Genomic DNA, 22,947 nt, shown 5'->3' with positions numbered 1-22,947 from the left:
GAGGGAATCTTCTGCTGACAGAGCCCCCCACTCCAGCCCAGGCTGTTGCCCTACCAATCTCTGAGGACCCCAGAGGAGCTCATGCTTCCATCCAAAATCTTCCCAGAAGCTTCATATGGGGTGCAAAAGCAGAGTTGAGGGGGGCTAGGTGCACAAGACGAGACAGAGAGAGACCACTGTGTGGGCCAGACAATGAGACCCAGGAACACTACAGCAGCCCTCCAGAAGCTCCAGTGCTTTCTGGCCACCCCTTCAGCCACCCCTGGGAGAAAATGAGGGTTCGATCTTGAGAATACACTTAAGCCCATAGTGATGGAAGCTACTGAGTCGATGAGGTCAAACTAGCTGGGCAACCACATCCAGCTTTCCACATTACACAGAAAGGGGGCTCAAGGTAGAAATGAAGATATGGCAGAAAAAAGAAAAGAGTACATTTTCATACCTCTGACTCTTGTGGCCGTATACTGATTTTGAATACTGTCATTTTTAATGATTACGGTATTCTATTTTATGGTTCTATTATAATTTATTTATTTAATTTTTAATTTAATTTATTTTTTTATTTTTATTTAATTTCCAATCATAGATTATTTGGATTATCCCAAGCTTTCATTATTATAAATGATACCGGGACAAACACCTTAGTATGTGCATATCACTAATGAATAAATCTGCACTAGCCAGCTCGCACGACATGAGGTCACTTGAGCAGTGTACGGAGAGGCCCCCCTGGCAAGGAAATGGGGCGTCCTGCCAAGAGCCCCGTGAGGGAGGCAGTCAAGACTTCAGACGCTGCAGCCCCAGCCGACATCCCCAATTCACCTGTTAAGGACCTCGCACCGGAACCACCCAGCTAAGCTGTTACCAAATCCTGCCCACAGAGACCATAAGATATAGGTGTTCATGGTTTTAAGACACTAAGTTTTGGATGAATACATATTCAGTAATAGGTAATGTGTATGTATGTTATACGTATAACACATACATATATACGCATATATACACACACATATGTACATACACACAAACACAAAAGCACATACACTTAATTCCTACAAATAGAAAAACAGGATTCGTGGGTCATAGGATGTAGTCTTTTCAAATGTCTCAGATACACATTATCACACCACTTTCTAGAAAGACTGGATTTGCACTCTTGACAGGCATGTACAAGAACGCCCATCTTCAGGATGCCTGCCAATGCTCGGTATTATCTGTCTGGTGTCTCCATAAACACTGGAATGAAGGAGAAGAGGGAGCTTCATGGATGTACAAGAAGCCAGTGGAACCACATGGGGCTGTAGTCTCGAAACTTCAGAGAAGACGCTTCTGGAGACAGATGCTCATGAAATTAGGATGAGATCTCCCTCCTCTTCTAACCTCAAGCCTCACTCTTGGGACAACATTTGCTGAGCAGGAAATGTTTAATGACTACTCAGAACATCCACAGGCAGTCCTCGGTCGTCAAGCCGAGTAAAGCTCTGGACTTTCTGCCCTTGTTCTCCAGAGTCCATAAGTCAACCAGTTGTTTTGTAAAAACATGTGAGGTGCCTTAGTGCACACTCCTCAGACCGTGGCTCCTATGAAATAAACCCCCAGGCTGGGACAAAGCAGGACTGACGGACGGGGGAGAGGCAGGGCCGTCTGTATAGAATGCTATTGACGAAGAAGACTGGGCTGCACATTTTCGGGCTAAATCCAACAATCCGTTGGGCTGTTCTAAAACATTCCCCCACATTGCCATAAAGGGGTAACCACTTCCTAGGAGATGCAAAAGAGAGGCTTATTTTCTCACAAAACTGGAACACCGGGTCTCTTGGTGAGGGTGGTTTTTATTTTGTTTCTTGTTTGATTACATATTGCAAGCAGCTTCCCAGCACGGGAGGGACTTGAATGCTGAGTACACGAGGCACTGCCTTCCTCCCTCTTCGTACTCTTTTCCGTGTCCATCGACACATCAAACAGTGCTTTGCACACAAAGTACAAGATGCACAGGCATGCGAGAGGAAGTCTGTGTGGGCAGGCGGGGGCAGCTGGGATGATGAAAGGATGGGCCTAAGTCAGCCTTGTAAAATTTACTGAGAATTAAGTTGGCAATTACACTTATGATTCTTTCTAGCACATTTACAAAGTCAGCTTCATCCTTCATTGTTTCTTGTTTCCATGGCCTCTCTTTCAAATAACTTAATACAGCAAAATGCATTGACTAATAAAGCACATACCTTGAAATTACCAAATGCTATCATTTTGTCATATTGGCTTCAGATTTTTCTATCATAAAATTAATAGAAATTACTGCCAGTTAAATGTCCTTTGTTCCCCTCCCTGATCCTGTCTACTTGCTGCCTCCCCAGAGGTGAGCACTATCATGAAGTTGATGTTTTGCTTTCTAATTCCTCCTTTATTTCTACACACACATGTTCACAAACAACATTCATGATTGTTTTTGTGTGAATTTGTATGCGTTTGTACTTCTTTAACTTGCTTTATTCACTTGTTCAGGCCACAGCTCTGTTGCTCAGGCTGTGCGCTGCATTAACTCCTGAGGTTCCATTCACACAGGCCACTAGGAGAGTGGCTCCCTTGGGGGTGTGCAGTATGTAGCCCTGCACGCCACGTTCTGTTTTGAGATACGTGGTTGGTTCATGAGAGATCTTGCATTCATTTTAATTACCACACAGTGTTCATATGTGGTTGTGCCACATTTTATTACTGATTTCCTTAGGGGAAGACATTCTGCTATTGCAAACAGTGCCAGTGAACACCCCCTACACACGTCTTTGTATGTACCGGTACCCAAATATCTCTGGGGAATCACCATGCTTTATTCTGAGGTAAATGTGATTTTCTTAAAAAAATGATCCTACTGAACATTATAAGAAAAAGACAAACTTGGTAAAACTTACAATATTTATTAGTATGAATCAGTGTGTGTTAAACCCCAAATAACATATACAGTTGGGTGATGTTGAGGGCAGTGCCTTACTATAGAATACAAGGTGGAAAGGTCCTAATTGTCTGCAGCAGCGTCTTCTATATGTGAGAACTGGGTCCAGCCCAGCCAGAAGCCCTTTACAGAAACACAAGAAAAAGGAACGGTTTACACGACAGAGCACTGACATTAGATCACTGGGTCTGCTTTCAACAGTGATGGCTGAAAAAGTAGACCCGATGCTGAATGGATCTGAATACAGCTCAGAGCCCTTTAGTTTATAAGCCAGCTTGTAATTCGAGTGGCTGCGAGCATTGCAGCAAGTGAAGTCCTGTAAGAGGAGCTCGGCTTCAGCCAGCGCACGCCATAGTCCTTGACCGTCAAGGAAATACTTCCGTCATCCAAACCTCCCTTGGCAAATGAATTCAGTCCTCCTTGGGGCACAGCCCTTCCGTTGGCTAAAAGTTAGTTTTAGGTCTTCAACCTTCTCTAGTCTGCAAGGTAACGTCATCTTGAGCACCCTGATGTACCATTTCAAGTATAAAATGGCAAGTCAATTATGTACCGACCTAAAATGTGTGCATGACTCCAGCGCCACCTTAGAGATTCCCACAGGGAAATGACCCCTATGAGAACCCAGGCCTACACTGTACAACACACAGGCACGAGCCAGACTCAGCCAGTGAAATGGATTACATATCGGTGTCACAAACACAAAATCATATTTACACATATATATGCCCATGGAAGGAAAGAAAATGGAGGGGAAAAAAGCAAAGTTTGGAAAATTATGTGAAGGATTTACATTACATGAAACTACTTGACATTTTGGAGCAATAGTCAATTCCAGGCTTTTACACGATATTACACGGTTAGAGTTCAATGATCAGAACAGCCAGAAAGTCATTGCAAGACAAAATAAGGGAAGAAAGCAAGCTTCATTGCGGACAAGGCTAGGGCGTCAATCTGCCCAGGAGCCTCCATGTTTATACGAATGCATGTGTGCCCAAGTGCTGGGTACTCTTTCCCCAGCTGCTGCGAGTAGTGATTACATACACATTGTCATCCGACTGGCTGGAAGAGTTAAGGCAGTACAGAAAGGTAAAAGAGTGGTTCACACCCTCAATGTGCTTCTGAAATAAGACCATGGGCTCATTCGTGGGTTGCTCGCTCCACGTGATTAACATCAGCTCTTTCATGCAAGATGCAACCACTAGAGACCCCAACCGGGGCTTGCAACCCCGCAGGGACGTGGACCGCCTTAGCTGCGCAACCTGAGCGGCTGTCTAGAGATAGACCGAGGTTCTCAGGGACAGCTGGAGGAGGAAAGGTTCCACAACGAGCCTTCATGCCCCCTGGAAAGATGTCATTCAATTTGCAGCCCCAATTTTTTAACTTTCGGAAGAGGCATGATCATCACTTGGCCTGCAAGCAGAATCATGCTGGCTACTAGTAAAGTTGACAATGTGGAGAAAACCCTAAAAAGCCTGGCAAGGGCTCTGCCAAGACTTCCAAATGCCACTTGCTAGCAGTTTTTGAGTGCCAGTCTCAGAGAGCTAAGAGGCACTCTCGAACCAAAAATAAGTGTTTCTGGCCTGCACATCCTAAGATTGTCAAACTATTCTTGCAAGCTGAGTGAAGCAGTGGTGATAGCCAATTGACAGCATATTGTTGAGTTTTTCTAGAAAAAAACAAACCCTAAATCTGTGATTTCAACCTGTTTTCTTGATTGCGGTCCCCATAAAGGAGTGCAAACTCGGCCGTGACTCTCTCAAGGGCCCTTGCTTTTCGTTGACGGCAATCTCACCGTCTCTACCTGTCAAGAGCAGGGTGGGCACAGCCATGACAGGCCTCCGAGGAAGCAGCTCACACTGTTACTGGAGTCTTGAGGTCTTTTGTCGGCTCACCATCTCTCTCCTGGCTTTTATGTTATAGGTTTTCTATTAATGTTTGCTGGCCGAAAAGGTACTGGCTGGCCCTATTACCACACTGCCTGATTAACCATTCCTGGGACCAGCCAGTCTTGAGTTTCCTAGTCCCCACCGAAGGCATGGATCCAAATGCCCTTTAAGAATTTCCTCCCAATATAAGCCTTAATTGGAAACCAACTGCTTCTTGATCCCAGGTATTTATGGAAGTTAGAATGGTAATAAGATTTGGATTTCTAGTGGAAATAGCTTTTCTTCCCTTCTGTGCCTTCTTTCCCTTTCCTTCCATTGGATTCAGACATCTTTCATCAATTGAGCAGACAGGGAATCTAGAAAGGAAGGTTTTATGAAAGCCTACTCTCAGCTAACTAATGGGCATTCTAGGGTTGGACCTCTGGTGAGTCCTACCTCCCAGCTGCCCAAGCTTGGCATCTTCTAAAACACTTTCTCCAGTTTTGTAATTTGGGGGGGTGGGTCTCAAATCTTAAGGTGCTTCCTCTGGCTGGCTTTCCTGTAACCTACTGATTGATAGTATTAGAAATTTGCCCTATGATTTAGACTCAGACATCCTCCGGCTAGTTTTCCCCCTGGATATGACACCATGACATACTGTCTTAGTAAAACCCTACTCCGTGAATTAATCTTCTGTAAGAGAGTGGGAATTTATTACTGTGGAGATGATGCATCCCAGGCAGTCTCTGGAAAAATATTTATATGCTACATCTGTCACTGTTTACACAGTAACTACTCAAATGACTCTTTCAAACTAGGCCTCCTAACCCCCAAACTGCATGAACTATCTTAGTCAGATTTGGTTTGTTTATATATGACTAAAACTTAGAAAAACAGGCATCAAGTACAAGTCAGAGATGTAGACAACAGTTTCTAATACATCTTTCTCCACTTTCATAATGGCTCAAGTCTCTAGCTTGAGTGATGATCCAATTACACTCCACTGAAAGGTAAATGGAATGAAATGAAATGAAACTTTCCGTGAAGTCTGTCCAGGTAACAGAGGGAGTGGCACCGGGGAACTTGGTGAAATTGGGCTGAGGAACCGAGGAAGTCAAAGGGGAAGGCCACCTCAGAATCTCACACACAGATAAGCCAGTGAGACGGCTGTACAAATTGAAGAATATTTTAAGGTTTTTAACAACAACAAAAAACTCAACTGTACTTACTACCTAACATCTGTTTCCTCTCATGCTCATTTCATACACCAAAGGCCATTTTGTGGTAGTATGGCAGATTTTTCTGGAGTTTTCTAAAAGCCTTTTCCAGGGACATTTCCTGCCCCATCGCTTCAGGTCTTCCAGGATGCCAAGCCAGCATCTCTCATCTCCCTACGCGGGGTGCCAGGCTGCCAAGAATGGGAGGTCGGCTCTGGCTTCTTAAAGTACAGTGGGCCATGGCCCACGGGTCAGCAGCACCGCCGGCTGGCTTGCGTGGCTTGCTTCCCAAGTTTGATTGCTCCATTGTTTCCATTTTCATGGGGGTCCAAGGGTGGGATCTGGCGACCTGGAACAAAGAGGAGGCCAGTATTGATTTCCTTTTTTCTAGTCGACACCATATACAGACTGTGACCCTGCCTCAACACCTCCACTTAATGTTTGGGTTATACAGGAAGTAGAGGGGTCCAGGAATGTCTCTTCCTCCCTCCCTCCCTCCCTCCTTCCTTTGTTGCTCTGATGCCTGAAGTCAAACTCCTGTTTGGAAAGTTAAGGAAAAGTAAAAGCAGCTTCCTGATACCATGGATTTCCCTGGATTTGGAACCCCACGCTCCTGAGTAAGGGAGCAAGTCCCCATCCACTTTCTGTGCATCAACATCAGCTCACTGCTTCCTCCCCAGCCCTCCCCCAGGTGTGCCCCACTGCAGTGAGCTGCCTCATGGCAGCAGGGCTTCCCTGGTAACCATGAGGACTCAGCCTTCTGCTTCTTCAAACAGAATTATAATCTTCCTAGTAATACCATTTGTTAACACTTAGCTCCCCATCTGTCATCCTGCCATGCACAAGTCATCTTATTTTTTTTCAAGATTTTGTATATTTATTTATTTGGCAGAGAGAACACAAGCAGGGGGAGTGGGAGAGGGAGAAGCAGGCTCCCCACGGAGCAGGGAGCCCGATGTGGGGGCTCGATCCCTGGACCCTGGGATCATGACCTGAGCCAAAGGCAGACGCCCAATGACTGAGCCACCCGAGTCATCTTATTTTTACTTAATGTAATTTTAAAAATTGTCCTAGAGTCTCTGTAAATAAAGGCAAAGTAAAAATTAAGAAGGCAATGGTGGAGGACAGGGAGGTGGTAGCTAAAGGGTATGCAGTTTCTTTTTGAGATGATAGAGATATTCTGAAACTATTGATGAACAGCTCTGTAAATATACTAAAAACCATTAACTTGTACACTTCAAATTGATGAAATGGACAGTATGTGAGTTTTATCTCAATAAAGCTTTCTTTGGAAAAGGCAGTGGGATCTGGAAATAACAAATATGTGTTTAGAACTTCACCATTTTCAAAAACATTCCCGGGCACTTAAGGCTGTGAGGTCAGTGTGATGGCTGCTATTATCATCATTTTACTAAGTCTCAGAGAGCTCAGGTCACAGGCTGCATGCAGGTCACGTCCACAATAAAGTGGCGCAGGTGGTTCTTTGATTATCTTGATTTTCTGATGGGTCCCAAAGCCTGTGTATTTCCCGTTGCACCAGGTTCACTCTCTCTGCTACATTTCTATCCCCCATAAAAAGCATGCAACACTAGCTCTAAAATAAAGGTTGTTAAAATCAGTTCATCAGTGTATCAGTTTACTAAGTAAGCAGTCATTAGAAATGGAAGGGAAATTAGCTCCAAAGACAAAGGCCTTCAGTGCAAGTGGAGGTTACCTCCAGATCATACAGAGAGTCCAATCATCCTGGGTACTTCTGCACCAGGAGCAGAAATAGTTAATGACCAAGGTATGGTGCACTGTGTACACTGGGGGCCACGGCCACTTATCAAACCTCAGGCATAGAGATTAAGGTCATTGGCGGGTATCCAAAATCCAAAACTAATTGTAGAGCTCTTCATTTGAGGATGAAGCAGATGAGAAGGTTGTAATAATTCTGAAGCCACTATTCAGGCCGCTGCCTGGAAGCCCACAAAGCTAAGCAAAGCTGTCACTCGCCGTTCTCAAAGCAGTTCAGCCCTGACCCAGAAGCAAATGAGAACGGAAGTATATATACTTTCCTCCTTTGGACCTGCTGTGTTTTTTATTAGTCGTAATTAAGAGGAAGTAAATAAAATGCCTCTTCTACTTTGTCAATCTTAAGCAATGAACAGAGGGGAAAGCTCCCAAGGACTACCAATGCTCTGATTTATTTAGGTCCGATCTTGCCAATCAAGTGTTATTTACTCCTCCAGAGCAAGTGCTGTGTTTTGGAGGGACAACGGTGTCACGTTATATCATTATTTAAATTTGTAAGACTTCAGATGCCTCCTGAATGTGTTTGCTGCTGCAACAGGGGCTTTGGCTTTTGCATCTGAAATGCTCTGGGACAAAATTATAATTCTGATTGGTGCAAGCTGTGGCCCTAGTTAATAAAGCCAAGTACTGTCCCCTGATAAGTAGTTTTGACAATATCAAAATCAACATCCTACACTAACACCAACTTCATGCTATTCTTATGTTGTTAACTCTACAGTTAGCCAAAGAGTGGGGTGCCTGTGTGGCTCAGTTGGTTAAGCATCTTCCTTCGGCTCAGGTCATGATCTCAGGGTTCTGGGATCGAGCCTCGCGTCGGGCTCCCTGCTCAGCAGAGAGCCTGCCTCTCCCTCTCCCTCTGCCACTCCACCTGCTTGTGTGCTCTCTCTCTCAAATAAAATCTTAAAAAAAAATAAAGTTTGCAAAGAGCATTATGCGTTTAGCCCTCCTATCCGTGACTTATTCTACATGCTTCATGTCGTAAGATCTTTTCCTACGACACATACCCCAAATACACAGAAAGCTTCTGCATACAATACACATTGAAGTCACAAGGGTTGAGTGAAAATCTAGAAACCAAGAGCACATGGAAAGCACAATGGGAAGGTGAGGGCAGCCTGTCGCCATCCCTCTTTGCCCTGCCTGTCCTCCTCCCTTTTTCCCACCTCCCACTTCTCTCCTCCGTGGACAATAAGCAAGGCAATGTTTAGGGTGCAAGATCCAGTAGACCCAGAGGTCATGCCTCAAGAAGACTCCTTTCTTCTTTGTTTTAAACTGTTAGCTGCGTTTTTGAACGAGTTGTCAAACCTGGCTTCTTAGAGGCACCAGGTCAGTCCTGTTTGTCTTCGGAATATTCAAAATCTCACTTATTAGAACAATGTGTTTCTCAAAAAGAGAGTTACAGCAGTTTCCTTAGACTTCGTTTTTCTCCTCTAGTAAAAGGGCTCTGAGATCTGAGAGTCAGTGTCACAGTTAAGTGAACTTGGATAAGCTATTTAACATCTCCAAGATGGCCTTTCCTTACCAATAAAAAGACCATGAGAAATTAACTGGACAGCCGCTCTGCCTTATCGATCTGTGGCTCTCACCAGTATGGAAGGAACGAACAACCATGAACGGGTCCTGGGGGTGTCTCAAGTGGAGTTTGCTTGGGGAGAAGGGTTCAGGTACAAGGGTGGGGACCCATCCTACTCTCCTACAAAACACAACCTGGGATCCCCACTTCAAAGTGAGAAGAAAGGAAACGCTTCCACTTTAAGGTAGAGGTTGAGGAAGGCTGGTCATAACAATGAGGCGAGTACCTTAAAACCAGAAGGAAGCCAACAGCGCTGTGAAAACACACGAGCCCCGATCTTGTGATCAGAGTTATTTGGAACTTACTGAAAGGTTAAATGTACTTAGACAAAAGAATGGTTCCGGAAAATGGCCAAGGCGTTTTGTACCAAGGCGATCACACAATTGAAACTGTATTAATTACAGGGGCACAGAATAGGACAAATACACACACACACACACACACACATCTGAAAGGCTCTGAGCATCACCCTCTGCAGGTTTCTATTCTTAAAAAACATCCTTTGAGTACACAATCTCCATAACAAGTCATCCTGGAGTAGAAATCCTAAACCAGGGTGTTTATTTTAATAAGGTTTGGATTGTAGAGGATTCTGCTTGGGAAAAGTTAAAGGACTTTTTTTTTGAAATTCAGTTTTCCTGAAAGTTGACAGCCTAGAGAAAAAGCAGGTTTTACAAATGATTCCTCAGGAATGCAATATGTGAAAAAACAAACTCCAAGCCTATAAATTTGATCATGGCTCTGGACCGGGGGCTGTCATGCTTTCACACACAACAAAAATAAAGCAGCGTGCTTGGCTGCAGCTGTTCTTTTTCCTTGTGTGGAGGACAGGCCATTCCCTGTGTGAGCCTGGAGGCCTCCCTGAGATTTCTGCTGTTCATAGGCTTCTCCCCTTTCACGGCAGGTCAGGATTTACTCAGCTCGGCTACCTTCTGTTGGGCGTTAGAAGTGCTGGTAACTGCTGTCTAACTTCCATTTCTTGATCCTGATTTTCTGAATCATTCCAATTCGTAAATTGACCAATAGGACTTGGCAGTATTTACCCCTGATAATGGCCTTTAAGCCTCTCCATTTGGGGGGGAGGGGGTGTCTCTGTGGAACACTGCAGTGGCTCACAATCATAGAACACTGCCCTTGGAATACAGAATGAGAGTGGGGGCAGGGGGCCGGGCAAGCCACTTGAGTCATTCTCTGAACTGTCCTTTTGCTGCTGTAAAGAAGATAATATTGGAATTACTAGATGACCTCGAACATTAGAGTCTAGACCTGACAAATGAGCTAACATGCTATGTGGGACCAGAATGGCTTAGGAGACACAGAGTGAATGGCGCCAAGAGACTTGCAGGAAGTCCAGTCAGGGATAAGGAAAGCCTTGATCTGGGTGCCATGAAGAGAAGCAGAAAAAAAAGATGGGAAGGACTATGGGAAGACACTTCACAGAGAGATGGAAAAAGAAAAGCAAAGATCAATGTCTAGGTTGCTGAAGGCATGGTGATGTCCACAGAGATGGAAAAAGGGGGAGGTCACCATAGGCTGTTAGTCCCAAATGCCAGAGGGCTTCAATATGGAAGGGCTTAAGTTACTCTAAAATCATTAGACTTCCTTACCATTCAAGGGCATCTTTTCCTTTTATTTTTCTTTTTAAATGAGTAGACTTTCTTTCTTTCTTTCTTTCTTTCTTTCTTTCTTTCTTTCTTTGTTTCCTTCCTTCCTTCTTTCTTCTTTCTTTCTTTCTTTCCTTCCTTCCTTCCTTCCTTCCTTCTTTCTTCTTTCTTTCTTTCCTTCCTTCCTTCCTTCCTTCTTTCTTTCTTTCTTTCCTTCCTTCCTTCCTTCTTTCTTCTTTCTTTCTTTCCTTCCTTCCTTCCTTCCTTCCTTCCTCCCTCCCTTCCTCCCTCCCTCCCTCCCTCCTTTCTTTCTCTTTCTTTCTTTCTTCCTTCCTTCCTTCCTTCCTTCCTTCCTTCCTTCCTTCCTTTCTTTCTTTCTTTCTTTCTTTCTTTCTTTCTTTCTTTCTTTCTTTCTTTCTTTCTTTCTTTCTTTCTTTCTTTCCAGAGCTGTTTTAGGTTTACAGAAGAAGTTGAGCATAAAGTATAGAGAGCTCCTAATACCCTCATCCCCAACTTTCCCTGTTTTAACGACTAGCACAAGTATGGCATATTTATTACGATTGATGAGCCATCATTAATTATTATGAACAAAAGTCCATAGTTTACATCAGGGCTCATTCTTGGTGCTGTATATCCTCTGGGGTTTGATAAATGTATAATGTTAGGCACCCTCCATTACAACACCATACAGAATAACTTCACTGCCCTAAAAATCCTCTGTGCTCCCCTATTCACCCCCCTCCTTCCCCTGATGAGCCTCTGGCGACCACTGATCTTTCCACTGTCCTTGTAAGTTTACCTTTTCCAGAATGTCACATAGTTGGGATCATACAGTACAACATAGCCTTTTCTGATTGGCTTCTTTCACTTAGCAATATGCATTTAAGGTTTTACCATGTCTTTTCATGGCCTGATAGCTCATTTATTTCTACTGCTGTATAATATTCCACTGAATGGATATGTCCCTTTAATTTTTCTATTTTAACATTTAAAAATTGTAAGACACAAAAAACACTAGCCACAAGGGGAAAATCTAACAAACCAGACTTCATCGAAATTAAGAACTTCTGCTCTTTCAAAGACATTGTCAAGAAAATGGAAAGGCAAGCCACAGCCTGAGAGAAAGTATCTGAAAAATATCTGATAAAAACACGTGTCTCCAGAATATATAAAAATAATCTTTAAAACTTGACAATAAGAAAACAAACTCAACACAAAACAGGCAAAATTTGAAATAACATTTCACCAAAGAGACACAAGCATTGCAAATAAGCACATAAAAAAGCAAACATTATTAGTCACTGGGAAGATGGACATTAAAACTACCAGGAGATACCACTAAACTCCCATCAGAATGACTGAAATTCTATCAACTGACAAAACCAAGTGTTGATGAGGATGTGAAGCTCTCCCACATTTGTGATAGCAATGTAAAATGCTAAAAACACTTCAGAAAACTGTTTGCAGTCCCTTAACAGGTTAAACATTACCTAGCAGATAAGCCAGCCATTCCACACCGAGGTATTTATCCATACAAAGACTCATATGTGAATGTTCATAGCAAACTTATAATTGCCAAAAGCTGAAAACACCCCAAATGTTAGGTGAATGGATTAACACATTTTCCCTCATGCAATGGAATACTACTGAGCAACCCAGGAACCCACCCAGCAAAGTCCATACTGTGTTAGACTATGGAGGGCAACTGATCTCATTTCTTGAATAAGGAAGTTACATGAGAGAACAAAGGGAGAAAGATGGAGAGGGCATCTCTTGCTCAAGAGAGACTTAAGAGACATATCCACTAATCACTACATGTGGAATTTCTGTGCATCTTGATTCAAACAAACTGTAAAATGCAAACAGAGAAACCAATTCGGGCAAATATGAGACATTTGGAAATTTGAACACTGAATATGTGGTGATATTACTATGATAACAGCATTAGGATTACTAATGTAATAATGAAATTGCTGTTACAAAGAAAAGATTACATTCTGAAAATGTTTACAGATGAAATGATGTCTGGAATTCCCTTCGAAATAATGCAGGTGGGGGTTAAGGGGGAGTGGGGCATAGAGATGAAATAGCTCGGTTATAAGTGCATGCTGGTTCACTAGGTTATTTGGTTTACTGGTGTATATTTTTAAAATTTTCTAAAATAAAGCCTGTTTTTGTTTTTTAGTTCCCTGGAACCTCACCACAATGAAACAACCACTGTTAACATTTTAAGTGTATGTATCTTTCCAACCTTCGCCCAGAAGAATATATTATTTACCATTATATATTACATGGTGCATATTTTATGAAATCAAGATATTATACAAACCGGTCTGTAACTTCTGTTTCATAATCAACAATTTATCTTTCCGTGTCAGGAAATACAGATGTACATCATCATTCTTAATCAATAGTTTATACTGGTGACAGCATGGCTTTTTAAAAACCCATTTCCCAACTTCTGGACCATTAAGTCATTTCCTGTTTTTTACCATTATGAATAATGTTACCATAAGCTGCCATAGGCAATGAGCAATGAGACAGACTAGAAGTCCCAGCGCTCCCTGCCAGCCACTCACTCACTAGCTCTGTGACCTAGAGCAAGTTACAAACCTCTCAGTGCCTCAGTTTCCTCATATGTAAAATAGGGATGATAACAGTGCCTATTTCACAGCAAAAATGGTGCATCGAATGAGTTAATAAACGTTTAAGCAACTGCAACAAGGGGACAGAATGAGAATGTGCTGTGTGTTAAACATTCCTGCTACATTTTGCACGCCTGATCAATTTCTGCTTTGGAATCATTGGGATAAAAGGTACACATGTTTAGGGCTTTTCATATCCCACTTGTCCATATTCTGAAAATCACATTATTTCACAGACATGCCCTATTACTGCAGTCCCTAAATTAACTTTTTTTGGTATAAGAAAGTAGACAGGCTTTTTCTTTGTCCTTTCCTGTCCCTTAATGGCCAAACCTACTTTCATTTGACAGCTAGCTACACTACTATAAAATTTGCAAACGCTTCATTTTGTTTTTAAACCTGCTCCAAACAAAAAGTAACTACTAGAGAATTTTAAAAATCCAGGGCACTTAACAAAGCTAACACTGTGCGAAGAATGATTATAAAACAAGACCTGATCCCTGCCCACAAGTCTTAACTTTCTGCCTGTCGTAGGAACACTCTAGTATAATTTTTCCAAACCAAAAAGCTTGTACCTCTAATTATACTCACTTGAAAAAATATTTCTCACCTTGTTCTCAAACTACCAACAAGCAAAAAACTTAGTTTAATGTCTACAGTGTCTCCAGATGTGATTTTCAGAAGAAAGCCTTGTGTTCTCTTCTCCATAGTCAGCATTCAAATTAACTGGAACAAAAGCACAGCTGTCTGGCCGAGGTCCCACCCCAAAACAGACATTTTTCTGGTGAGCCTACAGCTCTACCTCTTTTGGCCCTTAGAGTTTTTAAAGAAACCAAAACGGTATTTAAGTTGCATAATTAAAATGCACAAACCAAAACCTGTGTTTCTCACACTCCAGAATGCAATCTGGTAGGCTCCCATCAGATGCAGCCCCAAGAGAGACGTCCTGTGCCAGGAAAGGGGACCCGGGGAGTGCGGATTGGATCATACCATTCTCTCCCTAGGTCCCAATGCCCAGCCTGTTCCCCGTGTAACTGGTTCCACTTTCAAAAGAGTTCTGAAATTCACGTCCACGTTCCTCCACCCCGTCCCAGTCTCCCCTCTCCTGAACAACTGCAACAGCACCCTGCCTGGGGAGATATTTCCAACCTTTCTCTCCCTGCACATTCCCCAAGCGGGGGGGGGGTCTTTCCCTGTAAACTGGATATGCCACACCCCTGCTTAAAACACTTTCGGGGGCTTCCGGCTGCATTCAGAATACCACCCCCTCCTTCCCAGTACAGGGCCAGCAAGGACCTGGCTTAGTCTCCCCTCCCAGCGCCTGAGCTCCCCACGGCAAACCAGCAGATTAATTTCTCCTAAATGCAGCACACCACCTCCCACCTCAGGAACTCAGCTCCCGGGGGGCTCACTGGGCCTGACAGTTCCTCCCCAGCTCTTTGCCCAATTGGCCTCTGTCCATTTTCCAGGTCCAGCCTAAAATCATTTCCCTGGGGAGATCTCCCCTACCCGATCTGAAGTCCCCACCTGTCCCTATCCCCATGGTCCTTGTTCTTTTGCTTCAAAGCATTTATTACAATGTGTAATTATACATTCATTCGACTCTGTGCCAACAGGCTCTCTCCGGCCTTGACAGCCAGTTTGTTTTGCCCATCTTGGTGTCCCTGTGTCGAGCAAGGCACCTAACCCACAGAAGGGTACAGGATAGGTTTGCTGAACACACGAATGAAGAGATACCAGGCCTGTCCGATGGAGGGGTGTCATCCAACCTTAAGTCCCCACAGAAGAGCGACTGCATTTTGCTTGATCTAGCGACCACACTGAAATAGTAGTTCCTGGCACATCGTGAGGTGGTGAGGACAAAGATCCAAATTAAAAAATCTGAATTTAGCCCTATCCTATTTACTCGTCTTAGCTTTATGGAGAATATGACAGAGTTAAGATCTGCTCGCAGAGAACTTGCTGTAGGTATATACCTAAAGCACCTGGAGAACCATGTAGAGTATTCATTTAATGTGTTCATTTAATTTAATCATTTAAATGTGTTCAATTACCAGAATGATGGGGAAGCCATAAGTAACCTCGTGAACCACCCATGAGAGTTGGGGCAGATGAAGACTTCATAAGGAAAAAGGTAGGAACTGGACCTTCCAGGAATTAAGGTTGACAGGGAGGAAGGAGGAGCATCACATTCAGGGTCAAAGACAGTATATGTGTGAAGGAGGAGGTAAAGACGAAGCCTGCTGAGGAGAAGACACCAGAGCTCTGGACCCTGCCTTTCAAGATCACAGAGTCAGGTCAAGAGAGGAGTTTCATAAGGAAGACCATCAAGAGTTTGGTTTTGATATGTAACTCTATCATGAGTAAACAGCAAAAGAATATCTTTGGGCTTTCATAGCACAAAGTTGAAACACTCAAATGTACCACAATATTCTTGGCCAAGAATAGTTCTTATCTTTTAACTCAAAGAGGAAAAAGTCAGTGTTCCAATTAAAGGTATAAGAGCTCAAGAAAGGAAAATGAACAACCCTGGGGAGAAATGCATGGAGGAGAACGAGCCATAGGCAGCAGGGTAAAGGAGCTCCAAAAATGGGATTGAGAAAAGGGCACGTGGAGGAATGCCAATCAGAGGACACCATGTGAGGACAGACTGTGCACAGCTCCCCCTCCCAAAAACAGGGCAGCACCCAACTCCTTTACAAGGTAGCTTCAGCCTCCGCAAACAGATAATAGTTCGCTAAACAATTGCCAGTTAGCACATACATTATATCTAGGAAACACGGTTGTCTCTCTCTGGTTTATGAACACTCTGGGAATATAGAAGAGAAACATCTGTCTCTTCCTCCAAGTCAGTATGAATTAATTTTGTTTAAGCACACCTTTTCAAAGGGCTTTTATTCTCACCATTTTTTTTTTTAAAGATTTTATTTTTTAGAGAGCGAGCGAGCGAGAAACAGCATGAGAGGGGAGAGGGTCAGAGGGAGAAGCAGGCTCCCCGCTGAGCCGGGAGCCCGATGTGGGACTCGATCCCAGGACCCTGGGATCATGACCTGAGCCGAAGGCAGACGCTTAACCATCTGAGCCACCCAGGCGCCCTCTCACCACTTTTTTTTATTACATCTTTTCTCCCAGGCACTTTTGCCTCCCTTTGGGGAGCATAAAAGTCAGCAATATCCCATTCTATCTTGAGCTCAGGGAGGAGCGCATGTAATACAAGTAGGAACAGGGAAAAGGGAAATAAACGAAATGTCTGCTGCGCTGCATTTAGGTGTACTTGGTGCTGCATTTTAAATTAACCTGTAATTAGGCTACAACACCCCATTCTGAAGAAATTCACCTGAAGGAGTAAAGAGGCACCAGCACTTACAGTATACACATGGCTAGAGGTCTTGCTGCGGGCCGTGTACCTACACGCTTCTTTACTAAGGCAATTTTTTTTTTAAGATTTATTTATTGGGGCGCCTGGGTGGCTCAGTTGGTTAAGCGGCTGCCTTCAGCTCAGGTCATGATCCCAGAGTCCCGGGATCGAGTCCCGCATCGGGCTCCCTGCTCGGCGGGGAGCCTGCTTCTCCCTCTCCCTCTGCCTGCCTCTCTGCCTACTTGTGCTCACTCTCTCTCTCTGTCAAATAAATAAAAATCTTTAAAAAAAAAAAAAAGATTTATTTATTTATTTATTTGAGACAGAGAGAATGAGAGACAGAGAGAGCACATGAGAGGGGGGAGGGTCAGAGGGAGAAGCAGACCCCCCGCCGAGCAGGGAGCCCGATGCGGGACTCGATCCCGGGACTCCAGGGTCATGACCTGAGCCGAAGGCAGTCGCTTAACCAACTGAGCCACCCAGGCGCCCACTAAGGCAATTTTAACCAAAGTATAATGAAACAGAAATAAACAATTGTTTATTTGACATAGAAGATGAGGTGGCACAACTATTCTATGGCTTATTTAGAAATTAATTATTTGAAGCCATAATTTGAAGTCATAATTATCCAGTGCTTTAAGCAAAACACGTGATTTTTCATGTTTTTAAAGATTTTATTTATTTATTTGAGAGAGAGAGAGCAAGCACGAGTGGGGGGAGGAGTAGAGAGAGAAGCCAACTCCCCACTCATCAGGGAGCTGGAGGTGGGGCTCCATCCTGGGACTCCGGGATCATTACCAGAACCAAAGGCAGACCCTTAACTGACTGAGCCACCCAGGCACCTCAAACACGTGCTTTTTCTTAAATGAAGCAGACCACCAAGATCTTAGGAATTCCTTACTCATAGTCCCCATCACCTTGAGCCATAAAGACCTCATATGGGTGAAGAGATGTCTACTGACTGCACCATACAAAGAAGTATCTTTCCAGGTAAGGTATTAATACTTGCCGCTTGAGCTTATTTTCTTCTTTGCAGTTCTTATTTTGTTCTTTATTTTAGTAATGATTTGTGTAAACCTCAGAAAGTCTCCCAGCTTGGGCAGAAACCTCCAGCTGAATCTCAGGTGTGCAGAGAACTGTGCTTCCTTCACTGGCCACTGCCGTCTGCACCACCTGCCTGTCGGGGGCTAATGCTGGGGAAAGGGCTCCAGAACATATAAGAAGCTGCACAAAGGAAAGGGGTCAATGTCATGGTCATCAGGAGCTATCTACCTTCACTAATTAAAACCTTTAATCAAAACAAAATGTTGAATCGTCGTACAACTTGCCTAACTTGCCAGAAAAGCCGAACGCCACTGGAAAAGAATGAGTTTGATGTGAGGGAAAATGAGGTTAATGGAACAAGTTCAAGCCAAATGCTCTAAGATGTCACCCAGCGTTCCACAGAAACAGGGCAGCTGAGTGGTGGCTTCACAGCAGAGCATTGCAGCCACAGCCCGTTTTCAGGAAGGAGCAGGAATCTGGGGATCCAGGGTTTCCAACATAAAATTACAGCCTAGCACTCTACAGTCCAACCACTAAGGTCAACACGCTTGGATAACACTAATCTGTTGAGAGCATAAAATAACAGCGGGAACACGAAGCCTCGGAAGGAGGATGGAAGGGAAGGTGATGTGGACCCCAGGGAACAAGTTAGGCAGGGGCTGTGTGTGTTTGTGTGCATTTCTGTATCGTGTAAGTAACCCAGACCAGAGATCCCCATCTCCAAGTGAAAGTCCCCATCAAGCCAAGAGAAACAAACAAAATAATCCCTGCTATGTGTTCTCAGAGCCTAAAGTAATGAACCAAAACCGGTTAAAAGGAAATCAAATCTGTTCTGGGAAGTGACAGACCCTCTGACTTTGAGAGCACCGCCAACAATGACTTCAGGCAGAAGAGAGATCAAACCATTGGTTTCCCCTCTGGAATGCCCTTCTGGAATTGTCTGGAACCAGATAAGACCTTTGAGAACAACAGCCAACTGTTCAGGGGTTCAACTTTTCTGAAGGCGGGCACCCCAGGCCCCTGAGTCCCAGCACCTCAGTAAAGGCTAACACTTGGACAAAGTCCCCCATTAGGCTCTGGGGCAACCCAGGACAGTTTCCCAAGCCAGCCGGCAGCAGGGAGCTCTCTGAGGGGACCCAGTGCAGAACATCTTTACCAAAGAAGTTGTGGAGGGGAAATCTGGCCGTCAGCTGGGATACAGGTCTTAGATAAAGGTGACTTATGGGGAACCAGCATAAAGAAAGGGAATTATAACACGACCCAGAACAGGAGACAAAGAAGGGAGCCACCACCTTCCACTAGCTGGCTGATCAGAAATGAGAAAAATCAACTGTCCACCTAATTCCCAATTTCAGGTCTTGTGGGATGGAGACTCATTTTTTTGATGACCACCAGGTGAAAGAAATTACTAAAAGGTCCCTTTATTTTGTTTGCCTAGAGTCATTCCGTTTAACACATGACTTTAGTTTTCTACGCCTTATCACTGTCTGTTTTATTTCTCTCCCCCTCAACATACTAACACAAAATGCTATCAAACACACAACTTTTTAATTATAATGACTTCTTTTGTGACACAGTTACTTCATTTTGGTTCATAAAACATAGAGTCGACAGGTTAAAGCACAGGACTGTGGAAATTCAGAATCGGGAGGCACGATATAGGTCAGGACTAACAAATGCCGACTGTAAGTTTTATATCCATGGCATCAGACAGAGTCACACAGAGGGAAAGCTCCAGGCAGCATCCTGTGATTTTATCCTTTGACTCTCAGAAGCATACAAACGTAAGCAAAGCCGAGAACGCAGTTCAGGTACTTACTGATTCCTTGAAAGAGCTCTTCAATATTAATAGCATTTTTTGCACTTGTTTCAACCACGACAGCACCTATGGATTCGGCATATTCCTTAGCATCCTTCAAGGGAACTTCCCTGGAAAAGAGGTCACACCCAGACAGAAATGAATGCTCATTTGTACAATATAAATAACCCAACAGACCAAACAGAAAGCTCATGTGGAAACAGCTCCTTTATCTAAGTCCTATAGAATAACCACACAATCGATCAGCAAATATTGAAAACTAGTATGGGTGAAAATGTTTAAAGTTTAAAACCTGGTCTCTGGCATCCATGGAGATAAGACTCCCCATATGTAAAATGCTGTGCTGGTCCCACAAAAGGAAAGAATTCCAGAACATTAGAAAAACTCATTAGGAAGATGGCCGCATACATTTCAGCTTTCAGAGTTAGGGCTGATTTCAATTATTTTCCCATAAAAAATGACTCCATTTTTTAAAATTGTGTGTATGTGCATGTACACACGTGTGCACGGTTCTGCACACACACATGCTCTTGTAGATCTTTTTACATATAGTCTTTCACACATCAGAGAGAATATGTCACAGGATGTGAGCGTCTGGAAGTGAACATGGTTACAGCTACAATGGCTGTGATGCAATAGGACAGAACTGGACTTTCACCCGTAAAAGGCTCTTCCTGCAAAGATGTTAGGACATGAATTCTATTTAAATGAATAATCTAGAAAGACATTTATTGACCTATTTTTAATGTGAAGATGCTGTGGTGGATCTGAAGATTAAAAAGACACAGTTCCTGTTCCCCAGAAGTTTAGTCATGTATTCAACAAATATTTATTGAGTGGCTATTACACACCAGGCTCTCTTGTAGGTGCTAGAGAAAACAGTAACCCCTGCCTTCTGGAACCTCCACTTGAGAGCAAAGACAAACATCCATGGTCACTCTAACCCACAACATTGTAACATCTGCAATACGTGGATAATAAAGGTGCAATAAAGCACTTCAGAATGAGAGGAAGTACAGAAGTACCAAAAGTACAGAAGTACAGGAAGTATACAAAAGTACAGGAAGTGATGCACTTTGATCAATGGAACCTGGGAAGGTGAGTGGAGTGTGGCCATGAAGCAGGGTGAACATGCATGGCAATTTGTGATGCCACCTCCTGAGAAAGGCCCCATGGCAGGGGAGTATCCTCATCCCCAGATACTGTTCAAAGTTGATTCTGTGCCCAGCACTGCCTTGGATGTAAGAGTGGATTTACAAGGGAATGATATGGTGTCAGAATGGAGAGAAGGTCAGAATGACTGGAGCTGAGAGGGGAGGGGGTGGCCAGCAGGAATCCTGGCAGAGGGGCCAGAAGACACCCCCCATGCCTGTTTCATGCCCAGCAGCCACTGAAGAACAGGAGGACAACAGGGTCAGCCCCACATTCTAAGGGAAAACAGTACACCAAATAGACTGGAGTGGGGAGTGAGGAGAAGAATTTGGAAGCTCTAATGCTGAACTAGACAGATGGCTACAGGAAAAGGAGAAAGGCAGACAGAAAATCAAAACTGGGAGCAGGGTGAAGAGACTGTATCCCTCTCCCACCTCCTTTCCTTTCCTCCACCCCTCCAAATGCCTCCTAAAAGGCTGTAACTGGTTTATAAAGTTACTGGGGAAATTCGCCCTTGGCATTTAAATTCATTATGGACCCCAAATCAAATGAGAGGAGGACTTTTCAGGTGCTAGCTGGAAAAAGGCTCAAGGAGAGGCTACTGTAGTAAAGGCAGTGGCCCCAGGATTCCAAACTGGAGAAAAGAAGCCTCCCGAGTTGTCAGCTGGAATCTGTACCGCCGTAATCTTTCTTACCAAAGACACACTGGGAAAAACTACGCTCCTTAACCTGCCCTCTCTACTGTTTCCAACAGACAAGCCCCAGGCCTCTCACAAAGATTGAAGGGGAAAAAAAGAAACTTGAGTTTTTTTGGTGGCAATGAATTTTACATTTGAAACATCCCAGAAAAGGGCTTTCCTACGTTCAGTTTGGCATATTACCCTATTTTTCATTTCTTCCTGGTAGTGTTTATCAAAGCACAGATAGAAGGGTGGGGCTCATCTCTACCCAAATGTGCTTCAGGTAAGACAGGCTGTGCCTTGCTAATCTCCACCTGGGGGCAGGGAGTATTCTGGCCATCAAGGAAGCCTTGGAGACCCCTCAAGTGAGAGCAGATTACAGTCAACATGCTTCCCCCCCGCAGCCCGCCTCTCATCAGCTCCTTTGTGAGACAAAGAGGAGTAGAATAGGTTTTGCCAAGATTAGGCAAGAACAAAGTCACTTGCCACAGAACCCAAAATATCCATCCTGAGCATAACAGTAAGCCTGGGTGGACTAACCATCTCACAGTCTACATGCTGGACCCTGGAATGGACAGATAAGAAAAGTATGTCCTCACACTTCTTCCGTGTTTAGAAATGGTCTCATGAAATAAATGATTTTCCCAAAATGACATAGTGAGTCAGGGGTGGAGGCAGGGTCTAACCTAAGACCCTCTGGCTCTGCCCACTTTGCTCCCATCAGGCCTTGACAACATAACCACCCAACTGGCACCCACATTCCACAGGCCATTCTTTCGATCTTCATAGACAGAAAATATGTGGGGTTCAAAAGATCCTCATACTGTAATATACCAGAATCAGGGGCGGAGGCAAGGGAAGGACATATCCTATCCTCCTAAAGAACAGGTTCTTACTCAGTCTGGAGGGCCAGTGAAAGTCCCTCTAACAACGAACTGAAATCAGAAGGACCAACCACACTTGGGTCTGTCAAAATAGGTTTCCTCTATTGTGGTATAAAAAGAAATATGTATTGTATGCTCTTTCTCCTTGCTTCTTGGCACAGAGGTCCTGAAACCACCAAGTTTCCTGAGTGACAGGTGGGCCCTTTGTTATTTGTAAAGAGCTTCATTATGCCATACCTGAGTTTCGTATAGGTAGGAGCCCCTATCGAGCTTCAGATGGGGGCTGGTTGCCAGGGGATCCAACCCCGTGATTAGAGGGTTGAAACTTTCAGCCCCACTCTCCAACCCTGGGGATGGGAGAACTG

The 22,947-nt window shown here is 43.9% G+C and overlaps 2 protein-coding genes across 4 annotated transcripts in view; both read right to left on the bottom strand.

Moving 5' to 3' along the window:
• Window positions 1–19,966, bottom strand: part of TXNDC2 (thioredoxin domain containing 2) — a 40,008-nt gene extending 20,042 nt beyond the window's left edge. Inside the window, exon 1 of the mRNA XM_064577923.1 lies at window positions 19,867–19,966. The gene's annotated coding sequence lies outside the window, so the exon portion shown is untranslated. The remainder of the gene's footprint in view (window positions 1–19,866) is intronic.
• The window catches only part of RAB31 (RAB31, member RAS oncogene family), a 149,281-nt gene that overhangs the window by 12,597 nt on the left and 113,737 nt on the right, over window positions 1–22,947 (bottom strand). For 2 of the 3 annotated variants that reach the window (XR_010407325.1, XM_064577927.1), the window contains exon 6: window positions 19,867–19,976. Coding sequence is in view for 2 of the 3 variants with exons in the window: in XM_064577927.1 (XP_064433997.1) it covers window positions 19,867–19,976 (110 nt within the window). In the remaining variant the exon portion in view is untranslated. Of the gene's footprint in view, window positions 1–2,896; window positions 6,379–19,866; window positions 19,977–22,947 lie in introns of those variants that run through there. The other variant, XM_064577926.1, reaches the window with a different exon arrangement.

The sequence above is a fragment of the Mirounga angustirostris genome, unplaced genomic scaffold (genome assembly GCF_029215605.1).
Source record: "Mirounga angustirostris isolate CCGP_5_RB_7025 unplaced genomic scaffold, mMirAng1.0.hap1 SCAF_14, whole genome shotgun sequence".
Classification (NCBI taxonomy): domain Eukaryota; kingdom Metazoa; phylum Chordata; class Mammalia; order Carnivora; family Phocidae; genus Mirounga; species Mirounga angustirostris.
The sequence above is the reverse complement of the archived record's forward strand: the minus strand, read 5'-3'. Positions and strand labels throughout refer to the sequence as shown.